The sequence below is a fragment of the Cyclopterus lumpus genome, chromosome 4 (assembly GCF_009769545.1).
Source record: "Cyclopterus lumpus isolate fCycLum1 chromosome 4, fCycLum1.pri, whole genome shotgun sequence".
NCBI lineage: Eukaryota > Metazoa > Chordata > Actinopteri > Perciformes > Cyclopteridae > Cyclopterus > Cyclopterus lumpus.
The window spans coordinates 23,862,731-23,881,135 of record NC_046969.1 but is presented as its reverse complement, the minus strand read 5'-3'; the positions used below and the strand labels follow the sequence as shown (position 1 = coordinate 23,881,135).

The window sequence follows — 18,405 nt, the reverse complement described above, 5'->3', positions numbered from 1 at the left end:
CTGAGCTTTTCGGTCCGGTCCACAGCTGTAACCAGACACTCAAAACATTCCCAGAGCTAAAAATACCCACCCCACCTCCACCACTACCACTTAATTTCCTCCAGCTGCAGCCTGGCATGCCTAGACCCTTGACAGGGCCCCTCCAGAGGTGGGCTCAGGGGGGACATTCGCTGGCTTTGAGGAGGTATCCCCCCCCAAGTGGGGGTGAGGAAGGGTGGAGGGGGGACTAAACAGGATCAGTGGCGGGCCGCTTTACGAAAAAGACTAACAGAGTTCAATCCAATGATCAAATGTAGGACCTCAGGACCGGGCCAGACTCTCTGGAGTCAGCACGCGCACGCGCACGCGCACACACACACACACACACACACACACACACACACACATTAGGCGACGCCCACTGCGGCTGGACAGAGTGACTCAGCAGAAAGACAAGAGAGCAGCTGGACAGGGATCCTCTGAGTCATGTGGTTCTGTGCCTCCTGTGTCAACAACAAGTTACGGCCTTTTTACAACCTGTGCAAAGATTTACGTTGCGTTCAAGGACCTATACGACCACCAAGGGCGCATTATAGTACCACGAACCCCGAGGCTACGACTTTGTCAAGGACCTGCACAAACATCAGCCACACCTAGTATGCATACAATGTAAAAACTGCAGGAACGAGTCCTGAAAGTCAGAAATAAGTAGTAAATAACACGTCCTGTTCCTTCGTCTCATAGTCGATCATTTATAATTGTGTTTTAGTTTAGATGTCTGTCCTCTATAGACTAACATGAAGTCATGTGACCGTGGTGGAGTTCCTCTATAGACATGAAGTCATGTGACCGTGGTGGAGTTCCTCTATAGACTAACATGAAGTCATGTGACCGTGGTGGAGTTCCTCTACAGACTAACATGAAGTCATGTGACCGTGATGGAGTTCCTCTACAGACTAACATGAAGTCACACACACACACACACACAGCTGCTAGAAAAGTTTTATTATTTTTTTTTCAGATCTTCTGGCTGGTTGTAAAGGAAAAAAAACTGCTGACGTTGCGTCTCCGTTGGCACACCAGGAAAAGATCTTAATACCACAGCACGTTGAATGCAGCATGAAATCCTTCCAGGACGCTCAACATCATGATGAAGCAGTGCGACCACTCGCATCGCGTCCTAAAAGTCTCACAACCTCACACGAGGCCACAGGGTGTCAGTGTGTGAATGTTTCTATCACAGAGAAAGGACCCTTCTTCCCCCTACATGGCCAGCTGCAGACCTCCGTCCACCACCAGCACCTGTCCGGTGACGTAGGGCGACTCCAGCAGGAAGAGGGCGGCCCGGGCCACCTCCTCCGGCTCTCCGAACCTCCCCAGCGGGACGGAGCGCGCCGCGTCCTCCTCCGTCAGCCCGGCGGTCATGTCGGTGCGGATGAAACCTGGAAGGGCGAAGAGAGGGCAAGACTGTTCATAAATAAAATACAAATAAATAAAATAAAAAGATGCTGAGATGGAAGATGAGAGCCGTTTTGGTACCTGGAGCCAGCAGGTTGACTCTGACGTTGCGTGAAGCGACTTCTTTGGCCAGAGAGAGCGTGAAGCCCTGCAGACCGGCTTTACTGGCGCTGTAGACACACTGGCCGGCGCTGCCTCTCAGGCCCACGACGGAGCCTGCACACCAGCACACACACACACACACACGCACACACAACCACTACAGTTACCAAAGCTGTAAAAACCCTGATTATCGTCAGATTGTCATCTTTCCCACTGTCCATGAACACATCATGCGTGACGAATGCCAAAACGGAGCGGAAAATTGTGATATTTTATCAAAAAACTATTTATTCTATACGCCTTGTTTATAATCCCGCCCTCAATGAACCGTTTGTTTCATCAAGATTCTGTAAAATAAATAAAATTCTGAGCTCGTCAGCGCAACTATGAAGCCACGATTGAATCATCTGAGACCAACAGTCACGTGACAACAAATGTGTGAACCTTTGACTGAACTACAGGAAGTGAACGCAGAGCAGAGAAAGTAAAAATGTAAATAGCTCAATATATAAAGCACACAGTCTCTAAATAATAATAATGATAATAATGTAGACTCCATTGTGGAAAACATTTTGTAAAAGAAAATATGAAAGAAATTCAACTTTTCTTTTGTCATGTTTTACAACAAATGTAGTAAAACATAAAAATGGATGTCGAGGTAGAACGGGACAGGTTGGGTCTTCACTAGGGAGGACCGACACCGCCCCCTGGTGGCCGCGCACGGCGCTGGTCGCGGAGCTCCAGTCGTACCGATGTTAACGATGGCGGCTCCCGGAGTGCGCAGCATACTGCGCAGCGCCGCCCTGCAGGTCAGCATGCTGCCCAGCAGGTTGGTGTGAAGCACGGCCACCATGTCCTCCGGCTTGGTCCTCAGCAGCAGAGCGTCCCTACACACACACACACACACACACACACACACACACACACACACACACACACCCCAAATGTTTAAAACATTCAAAAGGAAGAAACACTGATAATATCTTCTTCTCTGTGGATTTACATTTTAATAACAAGTTACGACAAATTGATCATATAGTAATATAATAATAAAAAACATTGGAGCTCATTCTCAGCTAAAAGGAAAATAATTTGAATGTTTTAAATTAAAATGTGTATCAACGACTGGGAACCTGGTCAGCCGGTTCTTAGGATTCGGTGTGCGGTACGGTGGCCGAGCGGACGCTCACCTGTTGACGCCGGCCGCGTTCACGAGATACGAGACGTCTCCGCACGTCTTCTGGATCTCCACGAAGCTCCTCTGCACCTCCTGCTGCTCGGAGACGTCGCAGCCCAGAGCCACGTGGCCGACTGCGGAGCACGAGGCGGTTATGAACTTCACGTGCACGATATTCACGTGTTATTACACAGTTGTGTTTTTAATAGAGGTATTAAAACACACCTGAGTTTGGATATATTGTCTTTTCTCTTATTATTTTACCTCTACTTCTTTTATTAGAGCTGCCGGTGCATCTGGTCATTTGTGTGTAAACGTGTGTTTTGATTCTAGCTTCTGTATAAAATACATTTTCACTTTTCAATATCGTGCACAATATTTCTTTTCTATTTTATTTTCTATCAGGCTCTGGTGTTAATACTCTTGTGCAGCTAATATTTTTACTTTTGTTTATTGTAACTTTATACTAAATATATCTTTATCTATTTTGCCCTGGTGTCACTTGTACTTTTTATACACTTAATATTTATTACTATATTGTTTTTTTATGTTTATATTTGTATGCTGTTGTTTTTATACGTTTATATTTTGATGTTATTGTTTTTATATGTTTATATTTTTAAGCTATTGGTTTTATACGTTTATATTTTGATGCTGTTTTTATGTTTATATTTGTATGCTATTGTTTTTAAATGTTTATATTTTTATGCTATTGTTTTTGTTTATATTTTTATGCTGTTGTTTTTATGTTTATATTTTTAAGCTATTGGTTTTATACGTTTATATTTTTAAGCTATTGTTTTTATGTTTGTATTTTTATGCTATTGTTTTTTATACGCATGTATTTTTATGCTATTGTTTTTATGTGTTTATATTTTTATGCTATTGTTTTTAAATGGTTTATATTTGTACTTCAGTCCCCTTCTGGAGGTCTCCATGTGGTTTTTAAAGCACTGCATGGTGTGGTCCTGGTCTCCTGTTCATCATTATGAACCCCCTAGACCTCTCAGGGGGTCTGGGGGGGTTCAGGTCTGCTTTCTGTCCAAAACTAAACCTGCAGAAGCCTCGTTTTTAGTTGTTGATGCTGCGTATCATCCGAATCAAACTGCAGCTCTCATTTCTTCAAGACATTTTTTTTACGCCTTTTATTAAACTTCGTCTCCCACTGTTTTATTCTCCCGGCTCTTAAATGTCTTAAAAATATATATTTCATTGTATTTCCATGAACTTTAACAACGTGTCATTTTGTTTGTCCGAGTATGAATAAGAAACCGGTCGCCGTGGTAACGGGATGCTCGCCGTCCCTCCTCCGTACCTCCTCGTAGAGACGCCACGGCGGCCCGGGCCGCCCTCTTCGCTCCTGGAGACGACCGCCACCCTGCAGCCCCCTCTCGGCCAGCAGACGGGACACGGCCCCCCCGATGCCCCCTGGAGCCGCCGCACACCACGGCCAGCCGGGACATGACGCCGTTTTACGCGGAGCAGAAGAACACTTTAAGACTAAAAACAGGACGAGGAGGAAAGGTTCAAACATGCAGAGCAATAGCAGAACACATGAATACAAGTAGTGCATTAAAACAACAACAATTAAAGCAGCTTCATGTGCCCTTTAAGGATATTTATGTCACATTGGTGCTCAAAACAATGATCTTTTATTACATTTAACCAAATAAACCAAGGAGCTTTCTGGAAGAATAAACTGAAGGCAGCATGTGTAACTTTAATGGTGCCTGGAGAATAATGTACTCTTAATATAGTCCTCCATAGTTATGTTCTTATTTCAAAGCGTCCAGTAGAGGATAAATAATACATTAATGACAAGAACCTCTTTTCATTGCATATTCTTTCTATTCTTTACACTGTGAACCTTTGAATATACTCTTGCACATTCCTGCAGAGCTCTTTTATTTTAAAACACTTACCGTGTTCATATTTCTCTCCTTTTTTTCTAGTAGTATATTGTTATTATGTATATATGTTGTTATAAAAAACGTTTATATGCCATATTTATTTTTCTTGTCTGTGCACCGATAAACCAAAGTGACATTAATTGTATGTGGCAATACACTGGATTCCGAATCTGAAAATAAATAAATACATGCATACATACATCACACACACACTGTATACACACGGTATATATGAGCTCGTGTCAACATTAACGTCTCACCGAGTCTCCGGATGTATTTCCGGGTCTCTTTAACGTGAGTGACGTCGGAAAGGTCAGCTCGCTAAGCCTACCGCGTCGGTGAGGACGTTTATTCCCCCACGCGCAGCTCACCTGGCTGCTGTTCGTCCGGCGTGAACCGTGCAGCTCCTCCCGTAGACAGGGTGACTGGTTCAGCCGGGCGGCGCCATGTTTGTTTTCAGCTCCGCTGCAATGCTCGTCGATGGTCGCTAGAGGGCGCAGTGGAGCCACAGAAGAACAAAGCACTACAGCTTGACTACAGGACTTGTTCTGCCTTTCATCGCCTTGTTTTAAATAAGTTAAGACACTCCTAAAATAGAGAATAAACCGGGGAACCCTAATGTACGGAAGCCGAGAAGGGTAAAACTGTAATGAAGTTTTCCTGTTTTCTTCTTTTACTTTGGTAGGTTGAGCGGTTTGTTTGTTCAGCCAATCAGAGGAGAGAACCTTTAAATAGATACCAGAACCATATTTCATCATTTACACATGTTAAAATATATTTAATGGCCACCGCTGCCATAACTCTAACAGTAAACTACGAATATTTTATTTAAACACAAAATACTTTCATAACCCTATTTATTTAAAATAATATGAATTATGCAGAACTTTTACTGTGTGTGTGTGTGTGTCAAAGAGATAAATGGAGCTTGATTTGTATTCATGTATTTCCATCTGTCACACCTTACTGATGTATTCATGCTCACCTCTTTCACGAGCGCACGCACACGCGTCACACACACGTGCACACTCGAGATATGTATGTGTATACTCTTCCTGAGATAAATAAATAAATATATATATTTATGTATATTTAATATTTCTAGTAATGAAGGGCGGACCTTTTCTTTGTAAAGGTAATCTCGATGATGATGATGATGATGGTGATGATGATGAACCCGTCTGTATGAGACTCACCTGTCTGGTCCATATTTACCTGGTCCTGTTTGTCCTTTCTCTTGTCCGTCTTAATGATACTAAAAGTTTTACGGAACATTACATTATAATAAATGGTATTATATATTGTTTATATGGTATTTATGATTTGTTTATTGATTTTTTTTTGCGTTTGTTTTCTCTCTATTATGATTTGTTGAAATTGTTCAAATGTTGCATATAATACTTTACACACATACATATACACATACATATATACACATACATATATATATATATATACACATTCATATACACACACACACATTTATACTATATATACAAATACACACATACTGTATACAGACACACAGATATATTTATACATAGTCGCCAAAGAGGACAGAAAGATGTAAATATGATTTGCAGGATAAATGTGCTCATTTGCGCCGTCGAGCCTCATATCTCGTCTCCATGGCAACCGGTCCTCCGCACGGAAGCCGCGTGCAGCACGCCGACCTCTCCGGGCGCGTGTCACTTCCTGTCAGCGTCAGCAGCGCTCACCTCTCAGGCTGCAAGTCACCTGAGACTTCCCCCAGTAACACCTGACGAGGAGCAACAATGTTTCTGCCTTACTGCTGGTTCTGAACCGGTTCAGAACCGGTTCAGAACCAGTTCAGAACCAGCAGTAAGGCAGAAACATTGTTTTACATTTGGTAACATAACACGTCTTCTTTCATTCTAGAGGGAATAAAACATTTATTTTACTTCTTTGTCTGTTTGCGTCTGTAGATTTCTCCTAAATTCACCAAAACTCACCGTTCCATAACGCCTCATTTGCATATGTAATTCAATAGCTCCTCCTCTTAATGTCAGTGATGAAGTTTCATGGTGAGATCTCATTTATACACATTTATTAATAAAAACTATATATTATGAAGCTTTCTGCAGAGGGGGTTGTTCACACAGCATTCAGAGACTCATTTATACACATTTATTAATAAAAACTATATATTATGAAGCTTTATGCAGAGGGGTTTGTTCACACAGCTTTCAGAGACTCATTTATACACATTTATTAATAAAAACTATAAAATATTATGAAGCTTTCTGCAGAGGGGTTTGTTCACACAGCATTCAGAGACTCATTTATACACATTTCTTAATAAAAACTATATATTATGAAGCTTTATGCAGAGGGGTTTGTTCACACAGCATTCAGAGACTCATTTATACACATTTATTAATAAAAACTATATATTATGAAGCTTTATGCAGAGGGGTTTGTTCACACAGCATTCAGAGACTCATTTATACACATTTATTAATAAAAACTATATATTCTGAAGCTTTCTGCAGAGGGATTTGTTCACACAGCATTCAGAGACTCATTTATACTACATTTATTAATAAAAACTATATATTATGAAGCTTTATGCAGAGGGATTTGTTCACACAGCATTGAGACTCATTTATTAATAAAAACTATATATTATGAAGCTTTCTGCAGAGGGATTTGTTCACACAGCATTCAGAGACTCATTTATACACATTTATTAATAAAAACTATATATTATGAAGCTTTATGCAGAGGGGTTAGTTCACACAGCATTCAGAGACTCATTTATACACATTTATTAATAAAAACTATATATTATGAAGCTTTATGCAGAGGGGTTTGTTCACACAGCATTCAGAGACTCTTTTATACACATTTATTAATAAAAACTATGGAAATCTCTGCAAATTAGAAAATATTTGATGAAATAAAACGCAACTTGCATGTTCTAAAAGTAACATTTTCAGAAAACTTCCAATACAAAAAAATAATCGTCTTTAATTATAAAAAAAAAGTCTCGACATTTTGTCTTCATCCTCAAAGTGTTTCTTCCATCTTTTCCTCCGCAGTAATAAAACATGGACTCAAGTTATGGAAACCATTCGCTTTTTATTGTTAGAGATTTTTTTTTTGGATTTTTTCTTAATACAAAATGTGCTATTTCCTCAAATACTTCAGAATGTATTTTTTCACATAATAGATTTGTGCCAAATTTCAGTTTTCACCATTTTTCCAGACATACAACAGAATAACTACAGACAAAATAAAATTTAAATAAAATAAAAATCAAGTAAGTCACCTTGGCGTACGAGGAGAATCCGTTAAGTTGAGTGTTCCAATAAAAGGAAATATAGTTTATGAGCTGTTAGGAAACGAGCCGGTTAGATTCGTGTCCGTAGTGCATGAATATTAAAAAAAAGGCGTACCAGTGAAATGAAAAAGACGGTTTTAGCGAGGTCGGTGCGGTGGTTGCCAAGACGACGTCAGATTAATTAATTCTACATAAATCCAGAATAAAAAGAACTAAATAAACAAAAGGCCCCAACAGTGATTTGTACCATCCTTTTCTCCCCACACACACGATCCAAATATCCCAAACAAACATATTCCAGCAGTCAGTTACACAGTGGTCCCCCTCGATTAACAACGAAAGACTACAAAATAAAAGAAATAAAAGAAATACAAAAAAAAAAAAAGTCAAATTCAGCCAGTAAATTCATTCTCAAAAAGCCAAATTTTGGCACGATGCTGCGATCGCCTCAATTTTAAAGTGTTTAAATACCTCACGGGACTCGGAAGATCAATAAGTCGCATTACATGAAATGTCGTGGGGTCCACTGGAGGCGGCTAATACCTAACAAGACCTTTATTTTGAAGGGCTTCGTCACACGTTGAGATATTTCATCCGTTTGACGAAAAAAACTGCCCATTCATTTTTTGTCTTTCAAACGAGCACCCCAAAAAAAAAAATACCCACAAAATCAACAGAAATGTTACAGTAATTCAAGTCAATACGATACTTAAGACCTTTTTTATAGAAGTAATGTACAAAAACACAAAAAAACACAACCGCGAAAATCAAGGAAAAAACTAAATGATGGATTCTGACAAAAAGCTCATCTTTTGAGATCAGACAGAATTACTCGTCTCTTCCCGCGGACTGTGTGTGTGTGTGTGTGTGTGTGTGTGTGTGTGTGTGTGTGTGTGTGTGTGTCGGCGTTACCAAAGTGTTGAGTCACTCTTTCGGTGGAGAGCCGCGTCTGAGAGGAGCGACTCCTGGTCAGGAAATACAAAGAAGGTTCAAAGTAAGTAAAACATATTTTAGACTGCAACGGCCGTCCTGGAGTGTGTTTCAAAATAAATAAAAATAAAAATTCCTGCAACACATCCCAACGCCACTTTGTCGCCCCCTGCAGGAAGTCATCACTTTGCTCATCACGTGTGCAGACATTTTGATCGCTGCAGGTAACAAAAAACACCTGGAGGCCCGTGAACGCCCCACAGAAATACTTCCAATCCTCAGGTTTGAGTTAGCGGGTTTGAGTTAACGGGGGTTTGAGTTACCCGTCTTCCTCCCACAGCAGCCCACTGACTTTCTTCCGCTTTGAGATGATGGTAAAAAAAAAAAAAACAGAAGACTGAGGGAGGCGAAGTGTAAAAAGCTGAAGCCCCTTTATGTGTTGCACAAAAGAAATAAAAATAAAAAAGGTACCGCTCTATGAAATAAGTTAAATGTGTAACGTATCTATTTCAACTTCTTTTTTTTTTTTTAGGACTAATCTTTGTGTCCTTTATGTACAATAAGTGAGGAACAGTACAAGGCACACATTTAAACAGCTGAAAGATATAAATAACCAACAAAAAAAGGAGGAAAAAAAGTTTATAAGTAGTGTGTCTCTGCTGACTACGGAAGCCCTGAATGGACACAATTCACACGTTGTTTTATAAAATAAAAAAGTTAATTATCTCTAGAAAAAGAAGAAAAAAAAAGGTTGTTTCCTTTTGATCCATTTAAGTTACAACTTAAATGGATCAAATCAAACCCGACTGCGAGGGAGGGATTTAAAACCTGCTTGTTGTGACTACATCCTGTTTTCAAAATAAGATGACAAACTACACATGTGGAAATGAGATGGAATGGATTATATTTACAAGCGTGTTTCCTGTGTTTCTAATGAATTAAAAATACCACCAAACTATGAGAGAAACGTTTTTATTCTTTGGTCTTTAGCTGGCTGGAAAAATAATAATTCCTCACAATGACGGATGCATTTGAGTTGAAGAAATGTGGAATTTTACATTTCTACTGTGAAATAACTACATTTCTTTTCAGATCTGAAGTCATTTCAGTTCGTATGTAGTCAGATGTACTCGTCATCGTCAGGAATTACGGAGTAAGTGTTCATAAAAGTAGCTATTCATGCTACAAATGTGGGACTTTTACTTTGTAAAATGTCATAATTGACCGTATATAGTCAGATTATTAACCTTTATATCATTCAAAATCTAAGAATAAGGACGTTTTCCCCTCACGATTTAGTGTCATTTACTTTTTAATTAAAAAACAACACGGGTAACATTATTTTTTAATCTATTAATCTTTTCTTTTTTTTTTTTTTTTTTATGTACTCTTGTGAACACCTTTATTTTGAAAAACCGGACGTTGACACATGCATGCGTCTCTCCACTAACTTCACGATAAGTCGGTCTTCCCCGTCGAGGTTAATTTGACCGAAAACATTTTCAACCTTTATTTTGTTTTTTTCCCGCGTGTGATATTTAATTACACAACAACGTTTGAATAATGTCCGCTCAGGGCTTCCGTACATAACTATCTCCACGGTGCTTTCAATGGCAACATGCCCCTCCCCCTCCCCTAAAAGATCTCTAAAAGGAGTTAAAGTGTCGATATTTTGATCTCGTCCCGGCAAAACCTTGCGAGGCCGGTGACCATGTCGGTTCCCCGTAGTGTGTGCGTATGTGTGCGTGTGTGTGTGCGTGTGTGTGTGTGTGTGTGTGCTAGATGCTGTCTACAAAGCTGCCGGGGAACAGTCCGGTCCTGCCGTTCCTCTGCAGCGTTCCCTTGAACCAGCCGTCTTCTCGCTTCCTGTGGACGAACACGATGTCGCCCTCCTTGAGCTCCAGCTCCGCCTCGCTCTGGGGGGGGTACGACACCACCACCCGGTACCTGGGGGGGGGTGGGGGTGAGGGAGGCACACATATTCACTGGTAAAAACACTATTTACACGTTTAGGGATTTTATAAAGACGTTTTTAGATGTTTTAGAAACAGTGTTTGTTTAAAGGTAATAAAGTAGTTCATGAATATGAGTCTCCGGGTGATTATAACCCCTCCTCTCTGTAGGGGAGGTTGTCGATGGAGTTTAGTGGTTACACCTTCAGTCTGGGTTCATATCTCTGAGTTACACTCGTGTGATCGCCCCCTGGTGGTTTGGAGTATAACGCGGCTGCGCTCTGGGCGCCGTACCTCTCGCAGATGATGGGTCGCGCGTCGTGCTGCTGAGATAAGAGGGAAGAGCACGGCTGGCGAGGAGGAGGAGCGATGGGCGCGCATCCATCGAGGGGGCTGCTCTTCCGGTGGGAGGAGTCCGGGGCCGAGGAAGACGAGAAGGCGGCCGCGGCGGGTTCGGGTTCGAGGCCGCCGCCGCCGGAGTGAGGGGAGGCGTCAGCGCCGCCGTGGAGCGCCTCTCCGGCTGCAGCTTGCTCCGCCTCCAGGGTCGGGGAGGAGGGCGGCGACGGACGAGGCTTCTTCTTGTTGGAGGACAGCAGCTTCAGGAGACTTTTCTTTTCCCTCTGCAGCAACAGCAATGAATAATTAATAAAGATGTGTAGTTATACGACGCGTATCACGATACAGGGGTTACGATTCTCAAGTTATTATTATTGTGTTGTTTTGTTGGTTTTGCTATATTTGTACAGCACTTCGGTCAACCGTTGTTATATTAAAATGTGCTTTATAAATACATATACTAGCGAGGGGATACATTGCGATAAAACACGCCATCATCTACATGAATACAAATGTTTACTTATTTATACAATCAGAACATTTGTATTAACAGCGCAGCAGTGCTTAAGCCACACCTCTTTAAACTACTCATTAAAGATAAATACAGTATCATAAACGCATAACATCCCCACAACTCTATCGTATCATCCCCTCCAATCATGAGATACAGACGTGACATTAATAAATACTCGAGACGTATCCGACCTTGACGTCTTTGTCCAAGGTCGGCGGGCGAGCGACGAGGCCGGCGGCCCCGGCTCTCAGGGCGTCGCCCTCCAGGGACGCGGCGCTGACGTTGGGTGGCGTCAGAGAGGCGGCGGCGCAGCCCATCGCCGCGCCCGCCCGGGAGCAGCACTGGGCGGGACCGGAGGAAGGCTGCGGGCACACGGCCAGGTGCGGCAGGTACGTCGCGGGACCGGCGGACGGGGTCGCGGACGCCGCGGGCCGGTCCTGACCGTGACACGCGGCTGCAGAACGAAACGCAATAAACGATATCACACAGCGCTGGTCACTTCTACGACTTCTTATCGACTCACTACTCCCAAAAAATATATACTTTAAAACCCCTTCCATTAGCCGACACCCAGAGCCCATGGAGCCCCTCCCGGTGAACGTACCCGTCCTGACCGCGTTGCGAGCCTGGTTCACGGTCATCTGCGAGCCGGCGTGCAGCGGGACTTTGGGCTGTTGGCCCGTGGCCGTCTGCGCCGCCGTGGCCGCGGCCTGGGAGCTGGCCGGAGCGGCGCCGGAGCACACGGCGAGGGGCTTGTTGAAGTCGGGGCCCGGAGCGACGGAGGGGCTGACGACGGTGACCCCCCGGCCGGCCTGGGTGCAAAGGCTCATGGGAGCTTTGGGCTGAGTGCTGCCCGATGCCGTCCTGCGAGGGAGAGGGGGGGGGGGGGGCCCGAAGAGGGTGAGGCCCACCAAGATGGAACTAGAACAGGTTCTTTATTATCTGTATTATTATTTTAAATATTTAACAGTAGATGAAGAGGAAATATTTCACAATAGCTTATACAAATTAAAGTAAGTAAAGATAATAAGATAATATTAGTGATGGATTAAAAAAAGATTATGTGCTTCACAATAAAAGTTCTGTTTAAATTAAAATGTTAAAATACATCTAAAAAAAACTAAAACTGTAAAGCAAAGTGAGGACGTATAAGTGAGTCTTCAGAGATTTTAATTGAATTAAGAGGATCTAATGTCTGTAAATAAGTGAATAAGATGTCAGATTACAGATTGTTGTGTGTGTTACATTAACATATGTTTCTGTAAATAATAAGGTTTATACATCTGAAAAGAAATGTCCCTATTAAAGCTCAGCGTCACATCATTTAGTTCACAGCTCTAAAACACATTTGAAGTGCTCTTTAAAAACACAAGTTTAAAGAGGATTTAAAAAAAATCTCATTTGCAAAGTATTATTATTATTATTATTATTATTATAAGAGCTTTAAATGCAAACTAAAAGAAGAAGCCGCGTGGAGACCGACATCGGGCGTCACTGAGCCACCGACCTGCTGACGGGGCTCATGTAGTTGCCGGGGAAGACCCCGATCTTGCCCGTGTGCATGGAGGTGCCCTTGAACCAGCCGTCCTGGCAGCGCTCCAGCACCAGGAACATCTCGCCCTTCCTCAGCTCCAGCTCGTCCTCCTTTCGGGGGCCGTAGGGGAACATGGCCACGTAGCTGGAGACGAGGAATTCAACAAAACGTTTACACTTCTTGACAAATATAATATAAATATATATATATATATATATATATATATATATATATATATACGCGACGCGTCGTAAACCGGCCGCTGTGGAGATAACGTACGAGTGTACGAGAGGTTCCGTTGAGCTGCATCGTGGTGCGTTCAAGTTCCAGTCACAAAAAAAAAAAACGAGACTTCAAAATGTGAAATGAATAAATCCGGTTATTTTTCACAGCGACATAAAATATAATACAAATCTTTTATTTTCCAATGATTTAAATTGTTAAAATGTTTTTAAGCAAATCCCACACACACACACACACACACACGCACACACACGCGCACACACACACACACACACACATCTTCTTCTCGTGCACTCTGACCGAGGGGTCGAACCCGGCCGATAAGGAGTCTGTCTGGGATGTATTCAGTCTGAGGGGAAGGGGCCCTGAACGCCTCGGGGTGGATCTAATTCTTATCAGGTGTGTGGTGTCCTGGAAGAGCAATGGGGGGGGTCAAAGGTCAGGAGGGGATTCCCCAATGAGACCCAGGAGACTGTCAGCCACAGGTATTGAACCCTTTTCCCCTTCTTCCATTAAGGCCTCGAGCCGTCGCTGCGCAAACCGCTTCTGACATTTCACTGCACATTTTAGAAGACTGCATATTTTTTTGCGCGTGTGTGTGTGTGTGTGTGTCTGTTTTTATAGCTCACACTGTGGGTCTTTGTCTCCCACTTTGGTCACTTATGCTGGGGGAGGGTCTCTGTCCGGCAGCCAATGAATACGCCGCTCCGTCGACGGAGGACAGCGGGGGAGGAGGCGGGGGCGGCGGCAGAGCGTCCTGCAGGAGGAGAACAGGAAGACAACATTTAAAATGTCGTATTTGATAGAAGAAGAGAAGAGTTTTCTTTTATTTTCATCATCACGGTTTATTGACAAGAAGCAAGAGAGAGCGTGTCGGAGGAACCAGTTTGCTTGAGTAAGAAAACGGAAAACTAGAGCGAGGGCTCGTCCGTCGACCCGGTTCTGGTTTGGCGGCAGACGGCGTCGCCTCCCATTCCCGGCTTGTTTGTTTGTTTGTTTGTTTGTTTGCTGCTTGGCGACCAAGCGGCTCGATGTTCCTCTTAAAAATCGGGACCATGTGAAATGTCATTGAGTGCACGCGCGCACGATGTCAAAAAGAAGAAAAAAACTCGAGGCTCGCCAGGCGTGAACCAAACTAGGGTTGAAACACATAAAGCATGTGAAACAACAACAACAACAACAACAACAACAACAACAAAAACAACAAGGCGAGGAGCTCAGGACGCCAGCATTGAAGCGGTCAGAGTAATAGCTTCCATGACACGGTGGAGGAGAGAGGCAGCCCCGCGGTACATATGTGTGTGTGTGTGTGTGTGTACACACGGGCCTACGTGTACACACACACACACACACACGCACACACACACACACACACACACACACAGTGTCAATGTGCATTCCGGTTCGCCGCTGACGCTCGAGCTGAGATAATTAGGCTGCCTGCAGGCGAGAGAAATCATCCGTACAGAAACATTCACGTCAGGTTCCCAAGTGAAGCGGAGCGCTCGACCTTTTGTGTACAACATTCCTTCATTCAGGAACTCCACATGCCGGAGAGTACGCGGACAGGAAGTGAGCGCGCTGCTTCCCCCCCCCCTCCCCTCCCCCTCCGCTTAAGGAGGAAAACAACCACGTTAGAAAGTTCACTTCTGGTTTTTAAAAGTGTTCCTACGTGTTGCCGTCTTTATGGGGAAGTAATGAAGCGACTGCATCTGATCCAGATTGACAGGAGTAACAGTGCCGCCGGTGGGAAGAGGATATATATATATATATATATATATATATATATATATATATATATATATATATATATATATATATATATATAAATAAAAATAAATAAATATATCTATATATATATATATATAAATAAAAAAATATATATAAATATATACAAATATATATATATATATATATGTATATATTTTTAAAAAATATATCTATATATATAAAAATATATAAATAAAAAAATATATCTATAAATATATACAAATATATATATATATATATTAAAAAATATATATATATATATATAAAAATATATAAATAAAAAAATATATCTAGAAATATATACAAATATATATATATATATTTAAAAAAAAAAATATATATATATATACACATACATACATACATATATACATTATATGTATATATGTATGTATATATGTATACATACATACATATATACATTATATGTATATATGTATGTATATATGTATACATACATATATATATATATATATATATATATATATATATATATGTATATATGTATACATACATACATATACATATACACATATATATTTAATCTGTTGAGCGTGGCAGAAATAGCCACACAAAAGCCGATACTACAAGATTCATGAGCGCCGCGGAGGAGAACACCTACCACGGAGATGGAGGTGTAGCTCGTCTCCGAGGGAAACGTGAAGACCGTTGCCGTGGTGACGGGGCTGCTAGGGGGCGGGGTCACGATTAGTCCAGTTGTGCAAATGTGTACCTGTCAAACGAAAAAGAGGGGGGGGGGGAAGAGAGTGATGTTGACCATTAAATCTACTGCAGTAAAACATCGGTACTGTCGCTTTAAGTAAACGCCACATGCTTGTAATCAGTCAGCTTTTCCGGGAGGAAGCCAAAGGACATGTGGGAACCATGAAGCAATCGTGTGAGAAGACGGCCTACTGTATTTTCAAAGCACAACACACCGTATACAAACGACTCTCACAGAACACACGACCACAAAGAGAAACCAGGTGACTACCCAGCAGGACCTCATTGAGCATGTAGAGAGAGGTCTCTCTCTCTAAAAAAAAGGTGAGCCTTTGAGAAAGCAGCCCAACCTCAGATTCAATCTTCCACTACTTTCTTATCCATTGTGCTCCGGGTGTGCCAAAAGGGAGAAAGAAATGTGCACAGGAGGTGACGTCGCTTGTGAAACCGTCTCCCTGGAAACAAATAAATAAATAAATAAATAACTCAAGGACAAAGACGGCAGGTGTGCTGCGCTAATTGAAATAAATACACAGAGAGAAGATGAGTGGAAGTGAAGAGGTGAGAGCGGAGAAGAAAAGAGTGGCTCGTCTCCGGGGAGATCCGATCACAGGCGCTCACTTAAGTTCTTTTATTCTAAAAGTATCCTGATAATGACGAGTGGGGAACAGTCTGGAGTCTTTAAAAAAATAAATAAAATTACAACAAAAAAAACCTGATTAGACGTAAAAGTCTTTGATGACACTTAAATCATGTCAACATGAAAAGGTTTTGGGTTTGTAAGAAAAACAAAGAAGATCCTGAAGATCCACTTTACCGGAGACAAGCACTCTCGTCTTTTCTCTCTCTCACACACACACACACACACACACACACACACACACACACACACACAATGAAAGATTCATGATCGAGCTTAATAGGGAGTTTTCGAAACGTGGCGTTCAGACGACAGGAAAAAAAAGAGATTTATGAGAAAACGTGGCAGACGATGAGGTGAAAAACCGAAGTGGGACAACAATGAACAGTCAAATCATTGGCTCTTAAAAACTGGCTTTGTATATATATATATATATATATATATATATATATATATATATATATATATATATATATATATATATATATATATACACATACACACAAAGAAAAAAAAGGCAGCTATTGTGTGAGCAGACTCAATTTTGTTATCATTGTTATTGCAATCATTTACCTATTTTTGTATAAATTTTTTAATTTATATATATATATATATATATAAAAAATACAAAAACTAAATATAATAATTTACATAAAATAAACATATTTTTATATTTAATTTTTTTATTTAGCATTATTATTTTTTCTTGATTGTGAATCATTTCATTGTTGAATTTATAAATAAAACGATCAATTATAATAATAAGAACAATTTTGAAATCCTGAGATGGATCTTCACCTCATTTGACTTGAATCATGAACACATGGTGAACCATTAATTAATTAATTATTCACCACATAACAACCCCCCCCCCCCCCCGTTGACGTCAATAAATCTGCGTGTTTGTTGTTTGTGGTTTGTTGTGTTCTGACAGTCGACCTCCATCAGCTGCCGATCTCTTGTTGAAAACCTCCCAGGGCCGAGCTGGAGTCGGGTGTTTTCTTGTATTGTTTTGTTTTTAAGCGGCCGAGCGGAGTCACGCAACCACTCGGATTGAGCAGCGGCTCGCTCGGCATGATGGGGAAAAAAAAAAGGAAAGTCGGCCTAATTGCTGACAGGAGGAGAGCGGAGCCTTTGAACGGCGACGAGCATCTCGTGGAAACGAAAAGAGCCGACGTCGGACTCTCTTTTCTTTTCTTTTTTAATAGTTTTGCAATTAAATACCACCGGAGGATATTAATCAGTTCATCCGGTACACTGAATTACAGAATGCCAACGTAATAATGCATTATAACATAATGGTGTTGCACAGTTCTTAATTTGCTCTGCTGTGTTAAGTGTGCACAGAACAATCCGGCAAGCAGTCGTTGGAAAACTGTTTTCTCAAAGAAATGCTTGCCGGGTGGTGATTGGACAAATCGTTTTATAATCTTAAAAGTCTTAAAATGACTGGAATCTGCACTTTTCTACACATTGTCAAGCCATTCGAGTTGCTTTGGATCCGTTTGGAAAGCAGCTATAATTGTTTTGAACAAACAGTCACACACACACACACACACACACACACACACACACACACCTAAGCCACGCCCTTTGCTGCCAGGTGCTCCTCTGATTGGTCCAGAATACAAATGCAATACTTGGAAACCCTGACAAGGCGTGTACTCACTTCCACGAAAGAAGAAGAAAAAAGATGAACTTCGTACCGCAACAATTTCCTCTCGGGGATAAATAACCTTATCTGGAACGGCGCTTGTTTGTCAAACTGCATTTTTGAACACGTGAGGTACCTGCCGCTCTCCCCCCCCCCCCTCCCCCCCCCCCCTCCACCCC

At 41.7% G+C, this 18,405-nt stretch overlaps 2 protein-coding genes across 2 annotated transcripts in view; both read right to left on the bottom strand.

Annotated features, from left to right (window-relative positions):
- Window positions 1–980: 980 nt before the first annotated feature.
- Window positions 981–4,179, bottom strand: cbr4 (carbonyl reductase 4). The gene is given in 8 exon segments (XM_034531101.1): window positions 981–1,421; window positions 1,519–1,653; window positions 2,290–2,426; window positions 2,730–2,850; window positions 4,032–4,065; window positions 4,067–4,102; window positions 4,104–4,142; window positions 4,144–4,179. Coding segments are annotated over 8 exon segments (717 nt in total). The 3' UTR covers window positions 981–1,242.
- A 3,529-nt stretch (window positions 4,180–7,708) lies between these two features.
- Window positions 7,709–18,405, bottom strand: part of sh3rf1 (SH3 domain containing ring finger 1) — a 34,203-nt gene continuing 23,506 nt past the window's right edge. Inside the window, exons 6-12 of the mRNA XM_034531455.1 lie at window positions 15,832–15,942; window positions 14,069–14,196; window positions 13,170–13,340; window positions 12,267–12,526; window positions 11,854–12,116; window positions 11,107–11,432; window positions 7,709–10,807 (exon numbers count right to left, since the gene is read on the bottom strand). Coding sequence (XP_034387346.1) covers window positions 10,639–10,807; window positions 11,107–11,432; window positions 11,854–12,116; window positions 12,267–12,526; window positions 13,170–13,340; window positions 14,069–14,196; window positions 15,832–15,942 — 1,428 coding nt within the window. The 3' untranslated portion in view covers window positions 7,709–10,638. The remainder of the gene's footprint in view (window positions 10,808–11,106; window positions 11,433–11,853; window positions 12,117–12,266; window positions 12,527–13,169; window positions 13,341–14,068; window positions 14,197–15,831; window positions 15,943–18,405) is intronic.